A 15,974-nucleotide genomic window follows, 5' to 3' on the forward strand; every position below is an offset into this window, starting at 1 on the left:
CATCTCAGTTTCTGTATCCCTGATCATAAGCTCTTTAGTATTATAAAATAAAGAGCAAAGAAAAAGAGAGTTTTTTCTTGTGTGAGTTAGAGAAAATATTTTCTCGGTTATACTCGGGTTGGGAGCGTGAGATATTTAGTGTATTGTTGTATACACTTGTTGTAATATTTCTTCCAATTATAAAAGATCTGCAGTAGCTCCGTGGACGTAGCATATTTTAGGGTGAACCACGTAAATTTTGTGTTCTTGTTGATTATTTTATTCCGCATTTTTCGTTAATATTATCATCGTGATCGGTATCGCTTCGGGGTAATTTCCCAACACCAGAGAGGCCGGTCCCTAATCAACTAAAAACAACACTTTTCGTATAAAAATTATTTCGAGAGGAAAAAAAAATCCGGGCTGACATTATAAATATACGAAATATGGGCCAGCTGATATTTGTCATTTCTTGTTATATCCAACAATTCTGTATCTTTCTTCATCTTTCTTATGCTTGCCATGGGAATTACAAATCAGGAGCTCCGACAAGAAAAGAATGGTGAGATATACTCTTGGGCTAGCCTTATTACACATCTACACGCACGTATTTGATGTGGCTTCAACCTGGTCTTGAAACACCAGTTGGTCACCTGTTGTACTAATTGGTTGATCACGATTCACACGATTATTGATGCAGTGACTGCATAGTATCGTGATCATTCTAGTTAAAACAAGTGCTTCTTGAATCTGCTAGTCCCTTTTCTTGTTTACCGAAGATTTGATGTTCTTCGACAGATTTGAAATCTGAAGCGGAAATTCCACCAGAAAGTGCAGAAAACAATAAGAAAATTTCCTTGCCCTGGCTTGAAAAATACCAGTGGTGGATTTATATGGTGGTGTACTCGTTATTCGTCTTGGCCGGACAATCGGTTGGCACTCTCTTGGGCGGAGTATACTTCGACAAGGGAGGAAAAAGTAAATGGATGGCAACATTTGTACAAGTTGCAGGATTCCCAGTTCTCCTCCCCTTCCAATGGTTTGCAAAAGACAAGAAAATCGACTCCGAATTAGCCATCACAAGGAAGCCTTCATATCCCCTGATTCTTTCTTTAGTTTATTTGTGTACAGGCATATTTGTAGCAGGAGATTGCATGTTATACTCAATTGGTCTCCAAAATTTACCAATAACAACATATACTTTGATCTGTGCAAGCCAGTTAGGATTCAATGCCCTCTTCTCCTATTTTCTGAATGGACAAAAGTTCACCCCGTACATAGTGAATTCACTAGTGCTCCTAACCATATCATCTGTACTACTGGTATTCCAAACAGACTCTGGTGATTCAAGCAAATACTCGAGAAACAAGTTCGTGATTGGCTTCTTAAGCACGCTTGGGGCATCGGCCGGATACGGGTTGGTGCTACCTTTGACTCAGCTCGCCTTTCAGAAGATCATCAAGAAAGAAACCCTTCGAGCGGTTCTCGATATGACGATTTACCAGTGTGCAGTTGCAACGTTCGTGATAGTAATTGGGCTATTTGCTAGCGGGGAATGGAAGACGCTGAACAAAGAAATGAACGAATACAAGTTGGGGAAAGTTTCTTACATTATGAACTTGTTTTGGACTGCAGTTGCTTGGCAGGCGTTTGGTGTGGGTTGTATAGGACTGATATTCAAGATTTCATCATTGTTTTCAAACGTGATTAGTATCTTCGGACTGCCGTTGGCTCCAATTATGTCCGTAATCTTTCTACAAGATAAGCTCACTGGGTTAAAGGCCATATCGATGATATTGGCGTTATGGGGTTTTGTTTCTTACATGTATCAACATTATCTTGATGATTTAGAGATGAAGCAGAGACACGAAACTTCTGATGTTGAAGAAGTTTCTGTTACTGAAAGAGCTTAATAGTTACAGGGATTTACAGTTTATCGAAAGATTATGTACAACTACAGAATAATAAACTAATGTTTGAACCATTCGGCAGGGTCTAATTCTTCATTTGTGCGTCGTACATGCTTCTACAGCCTAAACAATACAATTTGCAACTCAATATTGCTAATTTTTCGCACTGGTCGAATTAGTATAACATAAAAACCTTAGTATAACATAAAAACTCTTGTGAAACGGTGTTATAAGACAAATAATCTATTTGGTCACTCATGAAAAATATCATTTTTATGTCAAAATATTATTTTTTATTGTAGATATAAGTATGATTGAGACCTGTTACACCGTCTCACGATAGAACGTATATTAGAGTTCAAACCCTGGTGACGGCGCACTCCACCAGGTTGTAATACAAAAAAAGTCCATCCACCATGAGTCCGCCATTATTTGACGGATCCCAAGAATCGGCGGCTACATACACTTCATGCCACAAAATTATTTTTATCACAAGAATCGCATGGCCTACCCAAACAATCATGCATTCCTTATATAAAACCTAGCCGTCAAGTGCACGTAAATTAACGTTTGTGAGAACACGAAATAATATAACAGTGTCACTTGCAAACATGGCGTTTTTGTATAATTGATTTTTTTAAATTAAAAATTAAATTTGTAAAATAAAAAAAATCAAATTTAAAATTTTCCTATGGTTTGTTTTGAAGTATTTACATGAAATATTGGGTTATACTTAAAAAAAAAAACGGGTTATCCTCTATTGTGATTTTACGGATTCAATGATATTCCGTTAAAATTAGAATAGTAAGAAGAAAACAAATAATAAAGATAAATGATAGCACAAAATAATTACTCCTTCGATTTGGAGATACTTAACTTTGAGTGCAGTCACTGCCCGATCATGTAAAAATCTAGGTGATGCGATGCGATTCGGGTAAATTGGGTGAGTTGGGTCGAGACAATCCATCGAATTTGATATAAGTTTTGTTTGGAAAAATGAGCAAGGGGATATATCTTGTGGAGAAGATATATATCTCTAATATGGCTTCAACTGTAACATGTAAACAGGAAATGAACTCGTGAATGGGCGCCGGAGGGGTGTCCGACGTGGCCACTCCGGTGCTTAAGTCAGCAGGTGAATGATGATAAAGAAAATCTGTATATGTGAGTGAATATATGTGAATGCTCAAAAATCCAGAATCCTTCAAATGAAATACATACTTGCTATTTCTAGGAGAGAAATCCTATTATTACTTTGTTTTCAGTGTCCACCTGCTAATTAGGGTAAAGTGGATGCTCATGCCATATCTCTGATAACTTCTCTGATACGCCAAACCACTGTAGTTCTGACAGTAATGGTTGTCAAACATAAAATAGCTCATACTGCTGCACTCGAGTGAAGTGTTATTTTCGAGATAACTCGGGTAGAAATCATCCGGAACTTGTATGAGAGCCAGGGCTTCTGGCAACCCAAGAGAAGATATCTCGGGCACTCACCTATCCGGCCTCCTGCAGATTTACTCTGATTTGAGATATCAATATAATATCTCGGGTCATCCATAACACGGACTCTATTGGGAGTATCACTATGAAATTGTCGAGTAAATTAAATTGCCATAAAATTATATTTGTCCTTACAAATTAGAACCGCTTTATAAAAAAGAACAATTCTTCAAGCAATTCCATTGCTAAGAGATAACACGATTACAATAACAAAAAAACAAAACATTATTGCCATGACCAGTGAATTGTTATTTAAAAACTCCAAAAGAAGGCGTGTAAGTAAGAAGAATACTCACATACGTCAAAAAGCTTTGATCATTTGATCCGTTTATTCGATTTCACATCTTTTTCAATTATCCATCTAAATGAAGCACATAATGTTTCTATATTGTCAAATACGTTGCATCATATGAAAAAATAAATAATGTAATCTCTCTCGTAGCCATTGGATCAACCCGAGAGGAAATACCCTCGACTCTCGAGCAGGTCCAACTAACCCATTTGGTCACTATGCTTATGATAATTTTATTATTACTTTCTTTTATGTCATGGAATTTAGCTTTCATAAACATGAAAAAGAAAAAAAGAAGAGTCAAAATACAAGAATGGAAAGAATAATCGGTCATTATCCGGATAGAGACATCTTACCCACTTGTCTCTCCCCGATGACGATAATGTTGGCAACAGTACTCCGACGAGCTTACATAAAAATAAAACAAAATCTTAAAAATGTGTAAACAGAGATCCCAAGTTTGTCGAACTAGTTATTGTCACAATCATACAAGCCTCAATCCCAAATTAGTTACGTTCAACTTTTGTTGCTGACAATTATCGTTCCAAAGTTCGCTGAATCTCAATCTACTCGTAAAGGGATGATGATCGTTTCCCTATGAAGAAAAAGGGTTGCACTTGTCTCCTTGTCAAGAACACGGATTCAATATTACTTTCCTCGACGGAAGCTAGTGTCATTGTATGAGACATATGTATTACCCTCTAATGAGAAAGCGGCCATGATTCTTTGATGTACACTTTCGAGTTTGGTAATGTGATTTACCGAGTTCTCCTTCCATAATTACGAGGCGAAGCCCTTGTCCTGGCATAGCATTGAGTTAAAAGCAGCCAGTCCATATGTATTTAGCGATAGCAGTATCTGATAGACAAAATATTCGATTCAAACGATTGTGTTTTCAATAATGTAATTGTGACAGTTGATCACTTTGCTATCATACTTTAGGAACTTCAAAGTCATTTTTGTTATCTTCGAGCTTGTTTTCGTTTCTTTATGTCACGCCCTAGGAACAGGGTTAATCGACACCGACGTTGCTCTCAAATTTACATTCGAAAACAACAATCCTCAGAAGTACAGAATTCAGAAATCAGTCTTTTTATTCATAATACTAAATAATTCATTGTCTGATACAAACTCAAATACTAATGTTTTATACCGAAAATGTAAAACCAAATATAATAACGTCTTAACAGATGCAGCGGAAAACATAAACTAGAACTGAGAAATAACAGTCTTCTTCACCAGCCCCAAAACTGATGCTGCTCTTCTTCTTCTAACAATTCTTCCTCGTTTTTAACTGAGATGAGTTTAGTGGGTGAATGATATGGTTGTCACTCAGTAACCGGGGACGGGAATAACTCCCAGTTTTCAAATCATTTTCAACAGAAACAGTAATAAAAATAATATACAGAAACTCTTATTTTCAGAATAGGAAACAGTATTCGGGAATCAGTATTCAGAAATCAGTATTCAGAACAGAAATCGGAAATTTAATAAGCAAGCACTGAGCACGTTTGTGAATTTCATGGCTAAATTGATATCAGTCCTCTATATGTTCTCTCCTTTAAGGGGTGATGCCAGTAATCAGTAATCAGAATTCAGTAATGTTCAGAATATATATTCCTACCATTATTTCACTAGGTTTCAGTGCTTCAAAAATCAGATATCAGAAATCAAACATACATATACTTTGCTTCAAAACAGAAGTCATCAAACGATTTTCAAGATATTTATACATAAGCCCACTTACCGTAATTTGATAGAAGTTTCGGTTGAAGTCTAGAAATATGCTTGCTCTCGCTACTGGATTTTACTACTTGAACAAAGGCACTCTCTTAACTCGAATTTTCAAGTGATAACTCAAGATTTGTGTAACACCAATTCAGAGATTTGAGGGTGTTATTTATAGGCAAAATTCTGACTGTTAGTGTAATGCCCGAGATTTTATACAGTGTTAAACTACGATTATTGATTTTTAATCGAGACAATTATGTAAGGGCTAACCGAGACACGAAATGAGATCGCGGGTGAAAAGTGATGTGCGAGGACAGTAGCATCGGCGCACATGCGCGACCGGATGCGCGCACATGCGCCAAACAGGCAGAAGACCTCGCGCATATGCACGGAAGATGTCGCGCATATGCGCGAAGCCTATGCGAGTAACTCCAGAGAGTCTCGCGCATATGCGCGGAGATGAGTCGCGCATATGCGCGAGGCGATGTGCGGGATATATGCGGAGACAGTAGGTCTCGCGCATATATGTGCGCGCATATGCGCGAGTAGTCCAGGAGCCGGACAGTGCTTCCGGCGCATATGCGCGGATTTTGGGCGCGCATATGCGCGTGGCATGCAAAACGTAAGATTGCCACTTGGCTTATATGTATGTATATATATACAAACGTTATAATCCTTCAGAAACGGGAAATCGAGAGAAACGCTATCAAAATTTTCCTGGAAGCTTAGAATCGCGATTGTGTAAAATTCGTCCGTTAGATTTTAAATTCGACTTCGGTACTGTGATCCTATCGACGCGGGCTACAACTGGACGTAAGTTTTGTTACGTTTAGACATGTTCTGAAATTATGATGTTGTCAGAATTAAATGGAATTCATATATGATGTTCTTGATATGCTAGACATCATAGAATCGAAGTCAGATTAAAGAATAGACTGTTTATGAAATTGTTATGAATTTCAGAGTTGATTTAGTTGAGATTCTATATCAGAATTGTGTTATTATCCAGATTATGAGTTGTACTGATACTGGTTATGAATTCTGGTATTATATCTGTGATGTTGAGATAGACGAGGTTATCGTGACTGTATTGTTATGCCGTCGAAACATCAGTAGATTGATATCGATCAGATTCAGTATTGATTGAGATTGATCAGATTCAATAATGATTTCGATTGTATCGTGATATCATTGATATGAATTAGATTGTACCTTGTTCAGATATGGATCAGATTATATACCGATTTGAGTATTGATCAGAACAGGTCTTGAATTGAGTTATATACTGATATGGTATTTATATGATTGTCATTATCAGATTTGGATATGAACAGATTGGGATACGAAACTTCGTCTTCGTCGGATCGAGAAGATAAAGGTATAAATAAATGTTGATTCGGGATTGCACAACTCGAGTTGGTTTGACTTGAGTTTCCCAAAATCACATACTTTATTTTATTGCATTGATATTTGCAGATTATCAGATTGATATGTTTAGTCTATTGAATTATAGCAGAGCCAGAGTTTGAGTCTAGGACAGATCAGCCTAGCTAGGGCAGAACCGCCGAGTCTTTGTCAGAACCGCGTAGACTCTAGACTTTCGGTGTATTGATGAGCTTAGATGTAGATCGACGTCTATTGTAGACATTCGATACAGCATACCAAAGTCTAAATTAGATCGGGATCCCTAAATTAGAATGAGAGATGAGTCGAGTCTTAGATATCGAGACTAGAACTTGATTTACAGATTTGTATTAATTTATGTTTCGTAGATTACGATTCATGTTTTATTTACAGACTGGTATTGATACATGTTGTTTGATTATGCTACTTGTAATAAGATATAATTCATGCTTTTATGTTAATTCAGTTAACTGCATGTATACATTATTTATACTGAGATTTATTCTCACCGGAGTATCCGGCTGTTGTCTTGTTTGTATGTGTGCATGACAACAGGTGGGGCAAGATCGGGGTCAAGAAGATGATGAGAGAAGACGAGTTTATAGTGGTGATTCCGGACTTATTGTAGACTTGGTTTAATACTTGAAATTTAGTAGTTAAACCTTAGACTAGTTTGAATAATTGTTGTACATTATTGTACTTATATACTGAGATGTATATTAGTTACATTCCATTACGCTCCGCACTTGCATTTTAAAAAGAAAAATTTTTAGACCCTGATTATCTGAATTGATAATTAATTCCCAAAGATGATTAGCGTCCGGGTCCCCACAACAGGTGGTATCAGAGCGATAGATCCTTTAGACTGAGATAGAAGAGAATAAGCGGGGTAGATAGATAGAGTTTTCTTTCCTTGCATGTGATTGCCAGCATGAGAATTATTTTAATGTTGAACGACATTGCGTATGCTAGCATGACATTATGCTTTACTGCTTTGAAATACATGGTTACCTGATTATCTGATTTGAGTTGGTATTATGTATTATTGAGTATGAATCAGATCTGATTCATGATCAGCAGTAAGATGATCAGAGAAAGATTTGGAACAGATTTGTAGTATTTGAGTACTAATGTTTTGATAAGCAGATATACCTCCACGGAGAATTCCAGAAAGGGGTAGTACTTCGACTGAACAGATAGATGTATCAGAAACTTAGATGGAAATACAGTTGAAAGAATTTCAGGTATTTCAGCCGCCGATCCTGAGTGGTACCGAGACGTCTGAAGATTGTGAGAACTGGTTTGATGACATAGAAATACTGTTTGATTTACTTGATTATTCAGATGAGCAGAGAATTAAACTGATATTCCACCAGTTACGAGAAGCCGCCAAGAGTTGGTGGATGACAAGTAAAAGAATGCTAGAACAGAGAAGTACAGTGATTTCGTGGGAAATATTCAGAACTGAATTTTATCGAAGATTTTTCTCAGTTTTGTACCGGGAGGACAAGAAAGCAGAGTTTGAGAATTTGAGACAAGGTCAACTGAATATTGAAGAATATGTTGCTAAATTCTCTACTCTACTGCGTTTTGTTCCTAATATAATGGGAAATGATGAAGCTGTAGCGGATCAGTTCATCAGAGGATTGAACTCGGAGATGGTTGCATTGATGAATATGCAGCGACCTTATCAGTTTGCTGATGCCTTGAGTAAAGCGAAGAGAGCGGAGGCGAATCTGATTAGACAACTAAAAAGGGTGTGTGCGATGCAACCCCAGACACAGCAATCCCCTCTCCGATTTGATCGCGGCAGCACGAGTGGAAAGCAATATTTGCTGAAAGCGCGAAAGAAACCATTCAAGAAGTTAAGGGGCGGACTGAGCGGTTCAACTAGCTCCAGTGGTTCCAGCCCAAGTTATACTGGAGTGTATTGCAGGATTTGCGGAGGGAGACATTCCACAGAGCAATGCCAGGGAGTGACTGGTAGTTGTCGTATCTGCCGACAGCCGGGACACTTTGCTAGAGTTTGTCCTCATAGAAGTTCCCGAAGATTTTAGGGAGCAGAAGACCGAGGAACAGACATAGGACGCACTTGATGATATAGTGACATGTACTGTTCTTTTATGATTATATTGCATATGTATTGATATATATTAATGCATTTCTTACGATTGTCTTTGACTGAGTTGCATTGATATATACGGTACCTGTTGGGTCTGTATTGCTGTAGTATTAATCTTTGTACCTTCTGGTAAAGAAAGATTGAGATTGGAGATTTCTGTGAAATACCGTATATTACGGTAAGATGAGAATGAGATCGAGTTGAATTATGATGTACTTGTGTTTTCTGATTTGATTGCGTTATTGATATTAATATGCTGAACAAGTACAGAACTATTATAGATTCTTTTTGGGAGAATATAAGATTCAGACCAGATATGACTGATGAGTAGAGATTCCACAGTAAGGATTCTAGATCTAGAATTCCTTTGATATCTGTATTGTTTATGACTCGATTGATACAGAAAGGAGCAGATGGTATCCTTATGTATTCAGTAGATGTACTGAAATCGAGCCTAGCATTGGCAGATTGCCAGTGATGTACGAGTTTGCTGATAATTGCCAGATAAGATTTCAGATTTACTTTATATCAGAAAGATAGATTTCAGAATTGAATTGATATCAGGTACTGTTGTTGTTTTAGAATTCAGTACAGGATGATATTGAATGTACAGAATGACACTGAAAGAATTGAAAGATCAGTAGAAGAGTACCGACCAGGAGTTACATCTGATTTAATGTTTCTCTTTGGCATGTTTCAGTATGTTCAGAGATATTATGATGATTTCATGCTTGTTGTATCTATGATATTTTGATATATTCGCAGCATCTGATTGATTGAATCGAATAACTGAAGATTGAATGAGATATTCTGAGAGATGTGATTGTTGTATACAGAAATTTTTCAGATATGAATTCTGCTTGAAACAGATTGTATTCAGAGTATGCAATATCTGAAGTTAGTATAACGATTGTTCTTGACAAAGTTAAAATTGTGATCAGTGACTGAGAACGATACCGATATCAGAAATATCAAAGAATTTATTTTGTCAGAGTGGGCAGATTATATTATCCGAGTATGTTTTGAACTGCTTGAGAATTGTTAGCTTCTAGATCAGTATAGATTATTGATATTCCGAATCTGATTTGATAGTACGGTTATTCTGAGTCAGTGTTTGATACAGATTATTCAAATCGAATCAGAACTGAATTCAAGAATTACGGCAGTTAAGAGATTTAACTAGAATGTCCAGAACTTAATTTCGATAATCAGAGCAGAGCATCGATCAGGGTGACAGATATGTGATTTTTACTGTATGAGAATGATTATCTTGTGATGTCAAATGTTTCAGAATTGTACAACAGAATTTGATATCGATAATCAGAACCAAATACCAGGTAGGTATTTTTCTTTAATTTATACAGTAGTGGATTCAGTTTTCATTTTGGTGACGAAGAATGCATAATATTCGGACAAACAGTTTTGATATAGACAGATTAAACCAGTTGTGACAGAATTGGTACTGAAATGTTGGCAGAACTTGTACTGAAATGTCTGAATTGCCAATAAATAAAGACAGAAAGATAGAAATCGAAAGATTTATTACAGAATTTGTATATTTCTGACTAGACATGGGGAGTATACTTCGATGAATTTCGTAATGAGATCACTGCAATACTTTCCAGATTGTGATGTAATATGATTGTGATTGACAGATTGTTCAATCTAGATCTATTAGTTTATACCAGATAACGTACAAACATGACCAAATGACACAGATCGATGTCAGAAAAGTGGTCAGAATAACTAGAATGCCGAAATAGAGTATATCAGATTGTAATTTTGCTTGATTTTGTGCTTTTGGCAGAATGTATAGCATGATTTTATCTATGATTTATAGATTGACGGATAGTTGGAGTGAACTATCTAGATACTGGAGGATATCCAGGAACTGTAGTGCTGGATTTTGGCACTAGTGACCTGATTTCTTGTCACTTTATGAATTACTGTATAATAATAGCTATCAAACGAGTATTGAGATAACCACAGATAAGACATTGTACAGTGAGTACTGCAGATTTCCGCTGAATGTGAATGATATTACGGTGACATTTGAGATTGAATTTGATAACAGCTGATGATATTGATTTGGTATGAGCTGTTGATTGGTATATACGGATGTTGTATAGCCAGTAATTGCAAGTAATTTGATCAGAACGGTTTGATAGAATGAATTTTCTGAAATAACCTCTATTATACATTCCTTCCTTATCTGATTTGATTGTCTATGATTTCGAGGACGAAATCATATCTTAGAGGGGGAGAAATGTAATGCCCGAGATTTTATACAGTGTTAAATTACGATTATTGATTTTTAATCGAGACAATTATGAAAGGGCTAACCGAGACACGAAATGAGATCGCGGGTGAAAAGTGATGTGCGAGGACAGTAGCATCGGCGCACATGCGCGACCGGATGCGCGCACATGCGCCAAACAGGCAGAAGACCTCGCGCATATGCGCGAAGCCTATGCGAGTAACTCCAGAGAGTCTCGCGCATATGCGCGGAGATGAGTCGCGCATATGCGCGAGGCGATGTGCGGGATATATGCGGAGACAGTAGGTCTCGCGCATAGCGTGGCATGCAAAACGTAAGATTGCCACTTGGCTTATTGCATGAACGTGTGTATATACATATACATATATATATATATATATATATATATATATATATATATATATATATATATATAATCCTTCAGAAATGGGAAATCGAGAGAAACACTATCAAAATTTTCCTGGAAGCTTAGAATCGCGATTGTGTAAAATTCGTCTGTTAGATTTTAAATTCGACTTCGGTACTGTGATCCTATCGACGCGGGCTACAACTGGACGTAAGTTTTGTTACGTTTAGACATGTTCTGAAATTATGATGTTGTCAGAATTAAATGGAATTCATATATGATGTTCTTGATATGCTAGACATCATAGAATCGAAGTCAGATTAAAGAATAGACTGTTTATGAAATTGTTATGAATTTCAGAATTGATTTAGTTGAGATTCTATATCAGAATTGTGTTATTATTCAGATTATGAGTTGTACTGATACTGGTTATGAATTCTGGTATTATATCTGTGATGTTGAGATAGACGAGGTTATCGTGACTGTATTGTTATGCCGTCGAAACATCAGTAGATTGATATCGATCAGATTCAGTATTGATTGAGATTGATCAGATTCAGTAATGATTTCGATTGTATCGTGATATCATTGATATGAATTAGATTGTACCTTGTTCAGATATGAATCAGATTATATACCGATTTGAGTATTGATCAGAACAGGTCTTGAATTGAGTTATATACTGATATGGTATTTATATGATTGTCATTATCAGATTTGGATATTGACAGATTGGGATACGAGACTTCGTCTTCGTCGGATCAAGAAGATAAATGTATAAATAAATGTTGATTCGGGATTGCACAACTTGAGTTGGTTTGACTTGAGTTTCCCAAAATCACATACTTTATTTTATTGCATTGATATTTGCAGATTATCAGATTGATATGTTTAGTTTATTGAATTATAGCAGAGCCAGAGTTTGAGTCTAGGGCAGATCAGCCTAGCTAGGGCAGAACCGCCGAGTCTTTGTCAGAACCGCGTAGACTCTAGACTTTCGGTGTATTGATGAGCTTAGATGTGGATCGACGTCTATTTTAGACATTCGATACAGCATACCAAAGTCTAAATTAGATCGGGATCCCTAGATTAGAATGAGAGATGAGTCGAGTCTTAGATATCGAGACTAGAACTTGATTTACAGATTTGTATTAATTTATGTTTCGTAGATTACGATTCATGTTTTATTTACAGACTGGTATTGATACATGTTGTTTGATTATGCTACATGTAATAAGATATAATTCATGCTTTTATGTTAATTCAGTTAACTGCATGTATACATTATTTATACTGAGATTTATTCTCACCGGAGTATCCGGCTGTTGTCTTGTTTGTATGTGTGCATGACAACAGGTGGGGCAAGATCGGGGTCAAGAAGATGATGAGAGAAGACGAGTTTATAGTGGTGATTCCGGACTTATTGTAGACTTGGTTTAATACTTGAAATTTAGTAGTTAAACCTTAGACTAGTTTGAATAATTGTTGTACATAATTGTACTTATATACTGAGATGTATATTAGTTACATTCCATTACGCTCCGCACTTGCATTTTAAAAAGAAAAATTTTTAGACCCTGATTATCTGAATTGATAATTAATTCCCAAAGATGATTAAGAAGATGATTAGCGTCCGGGTCCCCACAGCTAGCCTCTCAATTAATGGCCATAATCTGCCATTATGTGCCATTACATCCTTTAATCCATGATAAATGCTTCAGTTACAAGTCATAAACAGAATCAGTAGCTGTCTGCTGGAATATCACGTTACTGAATTCTTATGCTGTTGGATTATATCTGCTACTGGATTATATCTGCTGTAAAAATACCAGCTTCTGAAATATCAGTTGCTGCGGGAAGCTTCTGCTGAACTCTTTGCCTTGCTGCTGAATTTTGTTAGCTACTGCAAAATGCTAGCTACTGCTGGAATTTCAGGTTCTCACACTTTATGAGCTCAGACAACACTAACAAAGTTCACATTTTACATTGATGCCACTTGAGTTGCAAGTATAGAGATTTGAGGATTTATTGTCTCTCTAAATCGATCTACTGAACATAAACAAAAACTACTCTAAAAGTTCAATATATTGTTAGTTGAAATACACGCTACAATTTTCCTGGTGCTGCCTAAACACTCCTCAAAATTGTGATAGAGGCTTAAAACAACATGCAGTAACAGGACATCAGAGAGCAAAATCTGAAGACTTGAAATACATCCGATGAAGCCATCACATAAGACAACCAACATAATTTGATCGGGGATATTTTGTCTTAAGTTGGGGCCATTGTACGAACAATTGATCAGCCATTCGGAGCTTGTAAAGAAGCAAGCCACTTAAGGATAACCTCCTTACTCTAGCAATGCTTTCAATGTAGAAAATGGATGACAACCTGATCCCAAAAACCTGAAACTTAGATTTACATATTCATCATCCATTCTGATTTCCCAATAAAATTAAAAAGCCACTGCATAATGTAGGCATGTTGTTTTTACTGATAGAATGAGGTTTTCCTCATTCATAATTAGTTGCACCTAGTCTAGGCACACGGGATGAGGGGAGGAAATAATGTCCAGTCAAGTTATACAAACCTTGAAAAGGAATGCAATTATACAAAGCGGTATACAAGTTCCAGGCCCATTGCAGATAATCTGACCAATAACATTAAATAGCTCAATCACGAGACTAAAATAGTCAAACTATTGAAGCAAAATCCAAAAAGAAACAGCAATACCACTTGAGGTCTGATACTAAACATTAGCCACAATGCATGAAAAGCGATTAAGGTTGTGCCAATGGAAGTTATGTACGACTGTCCAACCTCCCGACTTCGATAAATTTGCATAAAATGAGAAGTTCCCACCACCTCATCCTTTACCTAATATAGTAAAAACGATTTCAGAAAGTTAGTGATTGATGAGACCATGAACAATTATAAGCAGAAAGTACAAAGATTTTTCAAAATTCCTCCATAAATTTGATTCTTTTATTAATCGAGTTCTTAAATTTCCACAGATAAAAGGATCATTATGAATATTTTTCAAGTCTGTATCAAAATCACAGGGCTTCTAAAGAAACAACACGGTTGTAGCACAAAACAGAGTATTTTTTCATGAAAATTTCGTACTTCAAGTCTGACAATCTGGACCATTCTCAGTGGAAAACAGGTGTTCCAGCATTAAACTCACAAAAAACTCTATAACCCCTTATTACACGAAGCATCATATAGCAGGCTGAAGCCAACATGTTACCTTGTCTAGCAAAGAATTCTCCAGTATGCTAGCCTTTTGAAAGCTCATATTATCAGTGGCGGCAGCGATATAGTATCTTGGCCTAAACCTGTCCATCTGCAGAACAGCTAATAGGTTTATCATCTCCGCGGTGTGACCACCTACATTAGGAACCATTAAAAACCAGAATCAGAAAATACTAATAACAGCAGCCTCAGAATTGAAATCAGGGATAAAATACTAATCTATTTGAGAATCCTAATCAAGAATTTCAACTTTGGTGCTGCACTGTCATGCCATCGTAGTAAATCAATGATTCCACAAAGGAGCAACTGGCACACCTGAACCCAGAACTATCATGGTACTGAGAGGTCTCAAAAGTCTACTCCGTCGGGGTTTTCTTGTCCAGTTTATAACATAAGCAACCCGGATCATAATCAAGGTGGCCAAACCAATTATGAGCGAAATCGCAACATTTACGAATCCCAAGTCAACAAAGGCAGAGCTAACTCCATTCATCACAAAAAATATGCAGTATTCCAATATCCAGCCACTTCCTAACAATATGAATTGAATCAACAATATACTCATTTACAAGTGGAAACACCGATTTTTGCCAAATCAAGAATATATAAAACCAAACATGCAATTGAAGGCAGAGGCAACCCCATAAAGCATCAGTCATTTCACATTTTATTGTGGAGCCAAACTCACTGAGAAACCGAATCCGTGGCTGCCCACTCTAAGCAGCAATTTACGCATTACCCTTTGTTAAGGCTCCCCGAATCCAAAGTCATAAACTGCATCAAAGCATATAATCAATCAAAAGCCAAAAGGGATAAAAAAAAGAAAAAGGAATCACTGGTCACGGAGAAATCGCTTGTGCGGAAGGAGAAATCAGGGGAGCCACGAACAAGACCGAGCTTCATTAAACGGTCAATTGCCGGTTCGGTGGTTTGCAGCGTCTGCCCGGTCCGTGAAGGAAGAGCGTATTTAAATATCAGCACAATTTATTATTATCCATAGCAATTTGGCCCAGTCAACTCAACTAGCATATGATATAGTTCTTTTAATAGAAATATAATAATTCTCTTTTTTTTTTTAAAAAAAATAACAGAATTAAAAGGTAAATAACATCCCACTATAACTTACAATAAATTTTGGTGAACTCGATATATGT

At 36.7% G+C, this 15,974-nt stretch overlaps 2 protein-coding genes across 11 annotated transcripts; one reads left to right on the forward strand and one right to left on the reverse strand.

Annotated features, from left to right (window-relative positions):
* The first annotated feature begins 388 nt into the window (after window positions 1–388).
* LOC142534210 (putative purine permease 10) lies at window positions 389–1,963 on the forward strand. Its single transcript, XM_075641145.1, has 2 exons — window positions 389–541; window positions 778–1,963. The coding sequence occupies exons 1-2, from the start codon at window positions 493–495 to the stop codon at window positions 1,890–1,892; spliced, it is 1,164 nt and encodes a 387-aa protein (XP_075497260.1). The 5' UTR covers window positions 389–492; the 3' UTR covers window positions 1,893–1,963.
* Window positions 1,964–4,018: 2,055 nt separating this feature from the next.
* On the reverse strand, window positions 4,019–15,844 carry LOC142534219 (uncharacterized). Of its 10 annotated transcripts, none has more exons than XM_075641166.1 (7): window positions 15,657–15,823; window positions 15,136–15,351; window positions 14,816–14,955; window positions 14,299–14,442; window positions 14,156–14,215; window positions 13,780–13,976; window positions 4,019–4,542 (listed from the first exon to the last, which is right to left on the reverse strand). In XM_075641166.1, exons 1-6 carry the CDS (start codon window positions 15,721–15,723, stop codon window positions 13,794–13,796), a joined length of 810 nt encoding a protein of 269 aa, XP_075497281.1. In that variant the 5' UTR covers window positions 15,724–15,823; the 3' UTR covers window positions 4,019–4,542; window positions 13,780–13,793. The 10 variants fall into 10 exon arrangements, 9 of the variants coding, with proteins under 9 accessions (XP_075497281.1, XP_075497273.1, XP_075497293.1 ...); XR_012816956.1 differs by having other exon boundaries at window positions 4,020–4,485; window positions 13,780–13,956; XM_075641158.1 differs by having other exon boundaries at window positions 4,021–4,485.
* Between the last annotated feature and the right edge of the window lie 130 nt (window positions 15,845–15,974).

The sequence above is a fragment of the Primulina tabacum genome, chromosome 2 (genome assembly GCF_025594145.1).
Source record: "Primulina tabacum isolate GXHZ01 chromosome 2, ASM2559414v2, whole genome shotgun sequence".
In the NCBI taxonomy this organism is placed as follows: Eukaryota; Viridiplantae; Streptophyta; class Magnoliopsida; order Lamiales; family Gesneriaceae; genus Primulina; species Primulina tabacum.

What these genes read in the sequence shown, in the direction of transcription:
- LOC142534210 (XM_075641145.1), top strand. Translation starts at nt 493, where the DNA reads ATGCTTGCCATGGGAATTACAAATCAGGAGCTCCGACAAGAAAAGAAT. An exon ending in GCTCCGACAAGAAAAGAATG is followed by an intron (nt 542 to 777) that starts GTGAGATATACT and finishes GTTCTTCGACAG; the next exon opens with ATTTGAAATCTGAAGCGGAA.
- LOC142534219 (XM_075641166.1), bottom strand. Translation starts at nt 15,723, where the DNA reads ATGAAGCTCGGTCTTGTTCGTGGCTCCCCTGATTTCTCCTTCCGCACA. An exon ending in AAGCGATTTCTCCGTGACCA is followed by an intron (nt 15,352 to 15,656) that starts GTGATTCCTTTT and finishes TCATATTGTTAG; the next exon opens with GAAGTGGCTGGATATTGGAA. An exon ending in CATGATAGTTCTGGGTTCAG is followed by an intron (nt 14,956 to 15,135) that starts GTGTGCCAGTTG and finishes TTCCTAATGTAG; the next exon opens with GTGGTCACACCGCGGAGATG.